The sequence below is a fragment of the Kryptolebias marmoratus genome, linkage group LG12, assembly GCF_001649575.2.
Source record: "Kryptolebias marmoratus isolate JLee-2015 linkage group LG12, ASM164957v2, whole genome shotgun sequence".
NCBI lineage: Eukaryota > Metazoa > Chordata > Actinopteri > Cyprinodontiformes > Rivulidae > Kryptolebias > Kryptolebias marmoratus.
The window spans coordinates 2437281-2450751 of record NC_051441.1 but is presented as its reverse complement, the minus strand read 5'-3'; the positions used below and the strand labels follow the sequence as shown (position 1 = coordinate 2450751).

Here is a 13471-nt window from a genome sequence, read left to right as displayed (position 1 = left end):
CTGGCTCAGAGCCAGCGGCGGGCCGTCCTGCAGGGGTGTGTGTGTGTGTGACAGGAGGACAGACTCTCAGAAGAGACAAACACACACTCAGGACCATTATTACACAGGACGAAGGCTGCAGGCGACAACTGGTCAAAAAGGGACCATCTCACAGCTTGGGGGCAGTTTCGTACCTATAATATATATAATTATAATTTATCCATCAAAATGAACAACCCCAATTCTAAACAAGTGTGGACTTTGTGTAAAATGTAAAAAAAACAATGCAATGATTTGTAAATCTCATAAACCCACATTTCTTTTTAAATTCACAATGTAACATAATAAATATATCATGTTTAAAGTAGAATTGTACAATTTAAAAAAAAAAAAAAAAAAGGTAATTTTAAATTTAATGGCAGCAGCACATCCCAGAAAAGTTGCTCCAGGTCCACGTTTCCACGTTTGCAGCATCTCCTCTTCTTCTCCCATCACTCTGTAAACATCTGGACCTGAGGAGAGGTTTTTGCATTGGTTTGTTTTGGTTTTAATTTTTGCAAACATTAAAGAAGCAAATTCACTCCAGTTTGAGATTTACAGTTTTTTAAATGTGTTTTATACTGTAAGTCACAGTATTTGGAGATGCTGCATTGATTTTTGGAGACAATATGATGACAAATTAGTTACAGTTCTGTTGAGTTTGCCTAACTGGTTCACTGAAGGTGTGATATTATTTATATTTATCCTTAAAGCTGAATTTATTAGCATGTATTGGTTTTCACCTTACCTCACGATGTGTTTTTGAGGTTTGTTCTAAATTTGCTCCAGTATTTTCTATACTGTGAAGAAATGAAGCTGAAATTATGCGAAAGTAATTTCTTCTTCTGTCTGTCACTGAGTGGTACATGTTCTAATTATGAGGTTTATGTATGTTTTTAAGTCAAAAATGCCACTAGCTGCACTGACGGAAGCAGTTTGGGTCCTCCTCTGATTGTGTCTCTGCAGACGGCGTGGAGTCGGAGCTCTTCTCCGGGGTCTTTTGGACTGCAGCTTCTGCACCTCTGCACCGTGGCATCAGTATTCCAGACCCGTTCGTGGACACAGCGTTCCCTGAGCTGATGGAGGCAGCAGCAGCAGCAACTCTTCACTGCTTCTCCCATCACACCACCAGAGGGCGGAGCACCGCGCTCCATTTGCCTCATGCATCCAGGAGCACTTTGTGTTTCTGTAGCCTACTTTGATTCCTCCTCTTTATCTCTCTCTCTCTCTTTTAATAACTGCCCTCTATTCTGAGCTGGATTTAAAAGCTTCAGATGATTTGTTAAATAGCAGTGACCGACTCTGTGCTGCTTCTTAGGGGTGATTTGAATGTGCCATTTATTGCTTTAAATATGTTTTGCTTTTTTTAGGCCGGATTTGGAGGCTTGTGTTGCTGCTCAACTTTTCATAACCCAGAAATAACCTGGGGTGAGCAAAGTCAGGAGATGTTCTCTGGTCAGCACAAACAACAGGCCGACACACACACACACACGCCCATGCAGATTCAGTCCTTACATGCACATAAACTGCACAGAAATATGAAGATACTTCAGGAGCAGGAATCCTCTGAGTAAACGCAGGAAGTTGCAGCATCTTCTCAGTAACTTTAAGTTGGCGGTGGAGGCGCCGGCATCTCTGTCCCAGAACACTGTCCACCCGGTAAGGTCACAGAGAAGACATCGTACAGTTTGATGTGAGGTTATGTAACCTCGCAGCAACAACAACACCAACAAAATAAGTGTGTTTGTCTCAATAATCAGAGCTAAAACAGCAGAGGAGGCCTCGTCTCCTCTGGTGACCCCCCCCTCCACGTCTCTGATCACACAGCACTGCAGAGACACTTTGATCGCCACAGCAGGAACAAACAAAAAGGAGGAAGGACGAAGAAAAAGACCAGGGGTTAAATGCTGAAGACAAGAGAGCTGGATGTGAAAGCTAATTAGACCTTTAAATTAATAAGAATGTCAAATTTGAGTGTTTAAATCTGTCTTTTGTTTGCAGAGATAAAAAAAACCCATTTTGTTCTTAAATTGATGTCAAATAATTCAAAAAACCCAAATGATCTCAGTATAAAAACTGGAAGCCTGAGAATTTGTTTTGATTTTAGAGCCTTTGTCATAATTTCCACCTGTAACAACACGGTTAACAGCTTCAGATTTATCTAACCTGCTTTATTTGACTGGTGAATTTAAAGTGAGACTCCTTTAGTCTTGCTTCTATGTCCAAGCTCTGATATGTTGTGGCTTCCTGTGAATACGGAAACATCTGAACAATGAACCTCAGGGAGGAGTTGTCACATTTACTTTCAAAAATGTGTTTTAATGAGGTTGAGTGCAATTAAATATTCTTGTTTTGTTGTGATTTTACAACCACTTACTACACTTACCACTTACTACAGTTTTCCGTTTTCTTTCTCTTTCATAAAAAATGTTTTTTAAGTCTGGCCTCACCCTCCAACAGGTGAGCTTCACTTTCATGGACTTTCTGTCCCGTCAGCAAACCAGTTGATTGGTCAGCCTCCCTGCAAAATATGAGATACAACAAAATATAGCTTTAATTGTTAGACTGGTAAAAATGAAAAAAATAAAGAGTATTCCCTAAAGGAGGATAAGACAAAAAAAAATAGACTTTTTTAGTTCCAAAAGATTAGATTTGTGTCAGTTAGATAAATGAACTGAGGTCGGGTGCTGTTTCAGAAGAAATCCTGGATTTCTGAACCTTCCCTCACTTTACAACATAAAAGAACAAAGAAAGTTAAAGACCTGGCATTCTTCTTCTTCTTATCCTTAGAGGAGCTACAGCCATTTTAAATGACCTTACGCAATATTTGGATGACTCTCAGCAACTACCACACCCAATTTGAGCTCAATATATGTAAAATGGGCTGAGTTATCGACATTTTTGTGTTTGTCATGTTTGCAAAGCTGTGGCGGCCATCTTGAATGGGACTAAAAAAAAAGATTTCTTTGTTTAAGTTTCTTCTCAAATTTATAGATTATCCTTAAGTGAAATGAGCCTCCCCCCAATTAATTTGTTAATCAGTTTAAACATTACCACATATTGATGAATTTGAAATAAATCTTGTATTTAACTCAGATTATGCTCAAACTTTTTAAATATATATATTTTTTCAGCGACTGACTCTGTTCCCAGCACTTCCTGAAACTTAAAACACAACAGAAAACACCTTTTTGTCTCAGTTTGTGTGCATTCAACAGCATACAGTATACACACACACACACTCACACACACACACACTCTGAGAATTGTTTTAGGCCCTAAAAGCATCCCTTTTAGTTTGCTGGAGTAGAAAGGTGTTGGATGAAGTCTCCGGTGTTAAATAAACAAACAGACAAAAAGAAAAAAAAACCTGGCGGTGTTATTGCAAACCCTTGTTTCTTTCTCAGGAACGAAATGTCTGAGAATGTCCAACATGCTGCTGAGGCTTTTCACAGAGAAGAAGATAAATCACACTCACTGATGTAGAAAAGCTGTATTTATGCAGCAGGAGTCAAAGCTTCCACCTCTTAGAAGGAAATTCATCTTGAGCAGCTTCCTGCTAAATAAAAGGAGAAGGTATTCTCATTCTGCACATGCAGTAAACTCGGGTATCTGACGGGCAGTCCTGATATTTTTGGAATACGACTCCCAGTGGTGGAGTCCAGCGTGTTACCATCGTTTTACAACAGCAGGCTGATTTCAGCAGAGCGTACAGGGTTTTATATCTGTCGGCTCAGCTTTTATTTTTATGGTTGCGTTAAAGCTGAGGCCAATATATTTTAGAGTTAACATCCCTTTTTCATATTTCTGACAGTATTCTTTCACTTTACAAGATAAATTCCACGCTGAAAACTTTGATGCATAGCTATCAGATTTTAAACCACAATATTTGTATAGATTTCTCTAAACGCTCATTTTAACATCAGATTTTTATCTGATTGAATTTTTTTTAAATATTCATGAAAGTAAAACAAATGCTTTCCAGCTTATGTTTCATTGCTGTCGGACAAACTCCTCATACCTCCATTTTTCATCATTTTTATATATTTGTTTAAATCAACTCTGTTAGTCACATCTTTCTGTGGTTTTATGGATAATTATCCAATAAAACGTGTCAAAAAGAGCTCTTTACAACACACAGTTTAAAACAATACTTATCTTTTTATTTCCTGAGCTGGTGTTGGAGGTACAGGGTTTCTGCCCGACAGCAACGATTTGCAAGAAAAGATTGTATAATTTGGATATTTGGTTTCCAGAATTACAAGCATGGAGCTAAAATGCTTGAGGACCTCAGAGATCGTTCAGGTTCTTTTTCAGTTTTATGGAACTTAGCTGGCAGTTTGGAGCATTAAAATGTGAATATTTAATTTTCAGCTTGATTTTCCGTTATGTAAACAAGCATAAAGCAGTGATCCTGTCATGTTTCTTTGGACCAGAGGGGCTTAAAAGGCATATGTTCTGAAGCTCAGTGAGTTAGTCGACCGCTCGTCTCTTTCCTGGAGTTTTCTTCCCACAAAGAGACACAGAATGACAAAAACCAGACGCAGAGGAGACGAACATGATCATATGGAAACAAACAAAACAAAAAATGTGAGAAAATAAAGAAAAAGATACAGCATGATGACTATTCACAAAGAAAACAACAACAGGATGGAAAACATAAAACATGAAAAACTTTATAGAAACATGAAGACAAACAAACAGAAAAGACAAAAAGACCAGACCACAAATCAAAATTTGATGTAAAATGAGTAAAATAAAACTCAGAAGGCAAATTATTTGCAACAAAAATATTTGGAGACAAATCTGTTCTGCACAGTTTGTAGTTGTTTTGTTTTTTTCAGATTTAAGAGCAAAATCATCTAAATATACCTCCTAATATCTCTTTCAAAAACATATAAATAAGTTGATCAATAAATAATTTGACTTGTTTGTTAGTTTCTAAACTTTGTTTTTCCAACTCCTGGCACACAGTGAAGTCTGTCAAAGCCACTACAAATAATAAAAATAACAAATTCACACAGAATCCGGGTGAATTCTGGAATAAAAGTAAAAAAGTTTTGCACATAGAGCTCCAGATAAAGTATGTGGACTTTAAACATGTCTGTGTTTAGAGACTCAAATTAAAGTGCTAAGTTTTAAATGTGAAATTTCTAAACTATTGTGATTAAAACACATTGTTATCTGAGATTTCCCCTCTTCAAATATAGTTTTAAAAACACCTTAAACTTTTCTCTAAATGACAAGCTCTTTATGACTACTGCTTTGGGCTTATATTTTATGTTTTCAAATTTATTAGCTTTGCTTTTGTGAAATACTGAGTTTACTGCATCAAATGTGAAAAGGAAAAATAACACTGGTTGAGATGCTTACAGATCATATCCAAACATCTAATAATAAAAACAAACACCCTCCAAAATACAGAATGTCTGACAGATCATTGCCACGTTTTTAATGATCTGAACTGGCCTGAGGATGTGACAGAGACAGAAAGCTGACAAACAGGAAGGTGTTGCTGGGTAAAATGTGTGTTAGAGACACGCAGAGAAACAAGATGATTTGTTCCCCCTAGGGTTTGTATTTTATTCATCAGGACTTGATGCATCCAAGTATAGGATCATTCGGTTTTGGCACCTTTAAAGATTTCATTTTCAATTTAAATAACACATTAAAAATCAAAAGAAACAAAAAATGGCTAAGGCTGTGTGAGTTTTAAAAACAAAAATAAAATCCATACAGACATATTTGTATATATTCATAAAGAAATCAACCAAACTGTTTAAAAAAGCAGTTTTGTTTGATGTAAATCATTTGGTTTGTCTCACAAATGTAATGAGATCAAATGAGCTAAAAAAAAGAATAAAAACACACATGAAAACATTAATATTTTAAACTCTAGCGCCTTTTTTCCCCTTACAATTATTAACTTTAAAACTTAAGTTTCTCAAGAGCAGATCTGCTGTAATTTTATAGCATGCATTTAATTTCTGAAACTGTGAGTCACTTAGCTTTTCTTCTTCTATTTCATGTTTAACTTGTTTTTTTTATTATTTTGTGTTTGGCATCCTCTTCTTTTTCTTCCTCTCTGCTCCTTTCTTTTTGTTTCGCAGAAGGTTGGAGTCTTTGCTTTGACTCCTTTAATCCTGTCCTACACTCCTGTTACAACCCCTCTCCGAAAAAGAAAGGGAACAGAGACTGAGAAAAAGATGAGAAGGTTCTATTGAAAGAATAAATATTACTCTACTGTTGACTGTCTGCCTCTGCTGGCATCAGTCGCTGCACTGCTGCGACCTAAAGAACCATCTCTTGTTCTTGACCTTCGAATGAAGAGATACAAAAAGTCTTTTCTCATGTTTTCAGCAGCACTTGGTAGAGTTTTCTCTTTTTTGCTTCAGTAAAGTCTGTTATTTATTGATTATTAATGTAATAATTTATTTATAAAAGTAATACATATATATATATATAGTACCTTTGTTAGAGATTACAGATTGGGGTACTTCTTACTGAATCCCAAACTGTAACAATTCACAGTTTTAATGCAAAAAAAAATTAACAAATGAGTCAATGAATAAAAGAGGTGATTATCTGAGCGGTGGGCTGGCTAAAGGGAAGCTTGACCTTTTGCTCCAACGAAACTTGTGGGGCAAAACTGTCAAACCGAAGGGCAATGAAAACATGGAGTCTTAGAAATGCCCACCCCTTTCACCCCCGTTTCAGAGCCCTGAACCTCATAAACAAACCCTGCCCCCAAAATGACAGATCTCACTCTGGACAGAGAACCTGACTCATTCTCAGTCCTCTGCCAGTCGCTCCAAGAACACAGCAGACCTGTTGAAACTCTCTCAACAATGGTTATGGAAAAGTCATGCAGCTGAACAAAAGGAATAAATGTCAATAAACATGAAAACTTCTCCAGGGGCGTGCTGCACCCACAACGGTTCCTGTGTCTCCTGATCTTTGCTGGGCTTTGCCAGGCCTGTGTTGAATTTCTCATACAGGCGTGGTGCGGCGGTTAGCTGTGTTGGTGTGACTCGAGTCTTTCAGGTCCTTCTGGATACAGTTGTGGACTTGAAGGAAGTTGTGGTCCCTCTCAGAGTTGTAGGTGGCGGTGGGCGTACCGGAGGACTTCAGGGTGTCCCGGGGGAGTGTGTACATGGAGATCTCTGTGGATGGCAGCGCGCTAAAACCCTTGAGGCCCACCGGTGAGGTGTCACGGGAATGTGATGGGTCTGTGGATCGGGAAGAGGAGCGCGAGCGGCGCCTGTAGCGATAGCGGTAACTGGGGATCCGCGTTATGGCCGAGCCTTGGAGGTAGTCAGCTGCACGTGCCCCTATTCGCAGCTGTCGATGGCGGTCGATGAACATGTGCACGGCCAAGACACCCACCATTTCAGCCATGATGAAAGATAGGGCACCAAAATAGAAGGACCAGCCGTATGAATAGCTGTTCTTCTTTGAGTCGCTTTTTGAAGGGTCCCCTGCGTTGGCTGATATGTACACGATGATCCCGATGATGTTGCTCAGACCTGATGGGTGGGAAGATGTAGGGTGGGCAGCAGACATGAGGAGATGAATATTTGTGGGTGATGATCCATGGGCAGGTGAAGAAAAAAGACAAGGAGAAAAAAACACAACATATCAGTTGAACAGAGATCATAACGCTGTTTTCAACAAACCTAACATTTTAAGCACCGATTGGCACACTGTACAAACGGACTAATCTTGTCCATCCCTCCAATCAAAATGAAACTGGATTTCTTTGCTCTTGCAACAGTAAATAATTTGATGACAGCAGTGAGATTCCTCTTGTGGTTCTTGCACCTGAGCTGAGGTAAAGGCCGGAACAGATAAAAGTCTCCCCCACAAACAAAAGGTTAAGAGTGTCTCAGCAGACAGGGAAACGGAGTCACCACAGAGGCAAAGAGCAGCAAGATGAGATGCTTGGTTTTGTGTTTTGTCAAGCACATGCAAGTCTATAGGTTTTCTGGCACCAGCAGATTTAGATGGATGCATCAGGATGTGTTGCACTTTGGGCTTAAAACTGGAGCTGTACTGATTTTTTTTTAGTTAGCTCAACTGTTTTCTACCACCTAGTTGGTGTACGTAATCCGTAGCTTTGGCCTAGGAGTGAGCCCTACTTTTCTGAAATAATCATATATCACGCATATTTGTGAAAATAGGGGACACAAAACAGTAACTAAGGCCTAGCACCTACCAAGATGGTGGCACAAAATCTCCCCTTGTTAGCACATACTGCACTATGACTGCCCATTCAAATGTATTTCTTTTTCAGGTAAGAGGTGTTTTTATCTTCAACAATACCAAATAAAAATCTCAGGTAAAATAATGCAAAGACTAAAAATAGCAGCACTTCAGCTTCTGATGAAGATTATGATGAAAAACAAATAAATCTATATGGGTAAACAACATTTTTACAATGCCATCATTTCAGGTTTATCTGTTATAGTTTCCCTTTCTGTAGTATTTATAAAGTTGAGTGATTTCAGTCATTATTTAATTAGAACTGCTCTAAATTAAAGGTACATGACTGAAAAAAACACTCCCTTCTAAATCTTTTCTGTCAGGTCTTATTTCCCTGGTGTTTGACTCACCTGCAGACACAAAGAAGATCCCTGCACTGAGGATGATGTTGTGACGTGACTTGTAGAACTCACTGGCAGCTATACACAAGCCTCCCATGAAGAGTAGGATGACACTGAGGATGGGGAAGATGCTGGAGGCTCGTACGGCACCTGGAAGCCAGCAGAGAACACAAATGATGTAAAAACAGGACAGGAAGAAGTGACAGGCATCTAAATACAGAGAGGACAGCCAAAGTAGGAATGCAAAAAGCAAAAAGCAAAAACAGAAAAGCTCATTTGGATCCATTTCAGCATCTGGTTCTTGTTGGTGAGCAAATCCTAATCAACACCCCATCAGGCTTGTGAAAGACTCCATCAACACTGTCTAGTGAGTGTGTATCCCCACAGCGAGCATGTTACCCAGCTTTATGTAATCACAGCGTTAGACTCTCTGCTGATCACCGATGGTTGTTTTGAGTACCTTCATGTAGAAAACTGTCAACAGAAAGGGCTTCAAGGCTCTTGGCATGTATATCAGCCAGACCGCAGTGCAGAGAAGCGCTGCCGGTGTCCTTGAAACAAAACCAGCCTCCTCACAGTTATCAAGGAGCAGAAACTAGAAGTGGGGTATTGATGTTACTTTAGAGGTCAAGCCAGGGTCAGAGGAGGGCTGCACTGCTTCCTGAGGTGTTAGGTAAAATTAGAGTCACAAGTTTGAGCAGCAGACCATGATTTGAGTCATGCTGGAAAATAACTATGAGAAAGTGTCCCATAGTGTCACCTCCTGCCATCCTTCTGACTCTTTCCTGTTTAACATGCACACTTAAACTTTCATCAGGCTGGTTAAATTTTCACCACTTCACCTCATCTCCCCATATACTTGCTGCCTCAGCACTTTTCTCACTTTCTCCCCAAAGTGCTGACACCGGGCTGGGTGGCTCACCGCTGAACTTGGCTGCCTGCACCTCCACAGGGATCAGCTGGGGGTCCCAGAGGCCTATCTGCCTGCCAACCTGCTAACATTCATCACTGCATCCCCACCACCACTGCTCTTTATCCTGGATTCGTTTATCCCAAGAACCCGAAGGCTTTGTGGCGGTTGGACGGCTCGGTGGGAAAGTCACCCTGAGCCCAAAGGAGAGATGACAGGCAGCAGTTAACAGCTGCTACGTTGAGGGGAAGCCACAGCTGGCTGGATGCTTACTCCCTACTGGGCTCTGACCATTAACAAGACGAGGGACCAGTGATACTCTGATGCTGCTTGGTACGTTGTCTCTTTTAATGTATTTATACATCCAAATTTACACAACAAGTTTCTGATTTCAAGATTTACGCAACCAAATCTGCTAAAGCTAGCTGCTGAAGATTTATAAGCAGAAATTTTTAAGCAACCACTTTATGACTAAAAGCTAACTATCTTCTTGACATGATAGAGTTTTGCCTGATAGAGCTTTAAGCAGCAGCTCTCAACAACCAAGCTCCATCTTATTGTTCCATATTTTCCTAACAGAGCCCTTCTCTCTGACTGCAGGTTTACTTGTGGTTCCTAGAGTTTCTAAAAGTAGAACAGGAGGCAGAGCTTTCAGTCCTCAGGCTCCAATTTCCAGTTTCTGTCCGTGAGGCTGACACCCTGTCTACTAAGATTAGACTTCAGACTTTCCTTTTTGATAAATCCTATAGTTAGGCTGGCTTGGGTTTCTTGACCTCTCCCTTAGTTCTGCTGCTGGAGGACATTTTGACCACATCTCCTCACTCCGCTGCTGTCTTTACTTACTGTACTCTCCATGTTTATATTTGTAAATATTTCTCTCATTAACATGTGGTTTTCTTTGTCTTCCTTCCCATAGAAACCACACCTGGACCCATCATTCTGTGGTTGTCTCTGTCTCTTTCCTGTCCTTTCAAACCCCAGCTGGTTGAAGCAGATGGCCGCTCGTCCTGAGCCTGGTTCTGGTTCTTTTGGAGGTTTCTTCCTGTTAAAAGGGAGTTTTTTCTTCCCACTGTCACCAATGTGCTGCTCAGGATGGGAGACTGTGATGAAATGAAGATTCAACACAATCTGCTGACTTCCTCAGATAGATAATTGTTTTTCTAATTGGCGTTTTATAATGTATGTGAATGTTTTTGATTTTGTGTATTTGGGACCTGAGACGAGTTTTGTTGCGTCTTGGCTCTATATAAATAAACTGAATTGAATTAAACTGAAATATTTTAAGATGTAATTTTTTTACAGAATGGTGAACTTCTGTCCATCTTTGCTTTTGAATGATTCAGTCTCTAAAATGCTCTTTTTATATCCAGTCCTCTCACTGACCTGTTACCAATTTACCAAATTAGCTGGAAAAAATTAGTTGGGTTTATAATACTCACAAAGAATTGCATTCTGATTTTTTATATTTACATTTTTGTTTACTTCCAGTTTGGAGCAGAAATTTTAGCATTTTTATCTTTGTGCAGTCTACAGAGGATTGCAATAATTTTAGTGCCATTTGCTTATACAGTCATCAAACTAAACTTTTAATTTAGAAATTTAATGTGATCACTTGTTTTTACTAAAGTATTTTAACAATCATTATGTTTGATATAATAATTTTCTCTATATTTCCAACCAAAGGTGAAAATGATTTCCTTCCCACCGTGTATCTCTGCTCTCTGCAGCACCTCCTCCTCATGTGCTTTTTATTTAACTGTGTAAAAGGTAATAAAAGCTAATTTTCTTTTACTTTTCTACTTCTACTTTTGGAGCAATCAGGGTCTTTTTGCCGCTCATGTGCTTAATTATCATAATGAAATTTTGCATCAGCTGTAAATCATTTGTAAATCTGATCCTTAGCAACAAAAAAAGTTTACTTTTAAATGTGAAAAAGAGGCTTTGCAGACAGATTGTACATATATTAATGGATATATTTGAGCAACTCTGTCTTCTTTTAAAAGATTCATGCATCATTTCTGAATGTGTTTTTGAATATACTCTATAATATCTTTCTACCTATATTGGTTATGTCATTTTTCAACATTATGAAGTGCTTATGGCGTTCTTTAACCTTGCCTGAAATGGCCCCGCCGCTGAGCTCGAACACGTATGATGAAGAAGGTTTTAATGGCACTTTTCACCTCCTCTTGTTTAACTTTCACCTGCCTGTCTCTGTCTGCTGCACACCGTCATTTCTGTCTGTGTCACCCTTCAAATGGACCTATTTTTTTCTCCCATTCCTTACTTAAATCGTACTTGCTCAAAGCACAAAAACAGTTTAAAAGATAAAATTTCATTCCGCCCTCCTTGTCTCCTTGGTTGTCCAGTGGGGATTGTGGGGTTTAGAGTAACCGGTGAGGGCGGGTTGATTAAATATTAAGTCGTCCTAAGAGTTGACCCCGCTCTTGTGTCCTGCTCTAAACCCTTCCAATCTCTGCCTCCATCCTCGTACGCTGTTAACTCGGAGAGTATCGACGCGGCCATTCACGGCACATTACGTGGGAGATGGCACTGGGGCTTTTTCATCCATCAGCTTCATTTGCCAAGACAAAAGAGGGATAAATGGGCAGCCAAATTTATTGATTGTTGACAGTGAGATGTTTAATGGTGTGAGATCTCAAGGTGACACAAAAGTTGAGTAAAGAGACTCAATTCGCAGATGAAACTGAGAAAAAGGAAGCTGAATTCAGTTAACGCGTAACATGATCAACAGCTGGCCTACGCAATCAGTACTTAATGTAATATAAATGTTTATTTTTTTACTTTTAATGCTAAAGACATATATTCAAGTACCTTTATCTTAACTAAAAACCTAAACTGATAACTTCAGAGATACAAAAATAATATTAAACTGGCAGTCAATAAGACATGTTGCTAATTACATCCAATATTTTACATGAAGCCCTACGCTACATGCAAAAAATCCATTTTAATAAAATCTTGAACTTATTTTCTTATCTATAAAAGTAGACATTGAAGTTTGCAGTAAACCACTGATTTGCCATTTTACATTTGTTTTTATCTTTTCTTTCTAGTTAAATTTTAGTAATTTTTAGTCTTTACTCTTTATTTTTCCATTTATTTTGAATATTTTTTCTTTCTGACCCAGTGTCATAACTATTTAGCTGGTTAATTTTGTTTAGGTTTGCCTCTCATTCTGCTTATGCCTTAATTATCTTTCCCACACCTGTTTCTTATTGTTTTTTTTCTGCCAGCATCTTGTTTTACTTTCTTCAACACCAGATTATTGCTGTTTCAGAAGTGCTGTTTGAGAAAATAGTTTTTTTTTCAAAGTCACTTAAAAAAGAAGAAGTTTAAGATTGTAGCTTCTGAAATGACAGTCGGACATGTCAGTGATCGTGTGTCTGAAAAATCTAAAATGAGTTTTCCAAGACAAAAAGATCCAGTTCGTTTGCATGTCTTTAAGCAGCAGCTGCCCTGAAGTGCTTCAAATCCACATAATGTCACACTTTAATCTCCAGTGCTCTGTGAAAGGCAGTGATCTTCAGAGTGACCCCCCAGCACGCAGTGTGCCTTCTCTGGAATCACCAACATGCCTGATCATGCTCTTCCTCCAAAGGAAAGGCTGGACTTCCTGCAGTTCCTTTATGCCAGGATGCGCTCTGTTCTTGTGCACGTATATAAGTGTCATTTAATGTTTGAAGAAGCTCAGATAGCTGTGCTTCAGAGTGGATTCTTGCCTGCAGCGGGGGCTGAAGATGGGCGACACAGCAATAACCATTCCCTAAGGCAGCGAGGCAAACTATTTACAATCGGTCCTTCGTCACCCTCTTTTCAAGGTTACACATCCTCATCTTTTAAGGATTGGCCCTGTCAGAGTTTTGGATCCTGCCTGGAGGGATGTTTAAGCAGAGCAGCATCCCTCGAGGGAGGCAGG

At 39.2% G+C, this 13471-nt stretch overlaps 1 protein-coding gene across 1 annotated transcript in view; it reads right to left on the bottom strand.

Moving 5' to 3' along the window:
* Window positions 1–5573: 5573 nt before the first annotated feature.
* Window positions 5574–13471, bottom strand: part of cacng2a (calcium channel, voltage-dependent, gamma subunit 2a) — a 55138-nt gene continuing 47240 nt past the window's right edge. The window contains exons 3-4 of the mRNA XM_017419286.3: window positions 8631–8771; window positions 5574–7544 (exon numbers count right to left, since the gene is read on the bottom strand). Of these exons, the coding sequence (XP_017274775.1) occupies window positions 7009–7544; window positions 8631–8771 (677 nt within the window). The 3' untranslated portion in view covers window positions 5574–7008. The remainder of the gene's footprint in view (window positions 7545–8630; window positions 8772–13471) is intronic.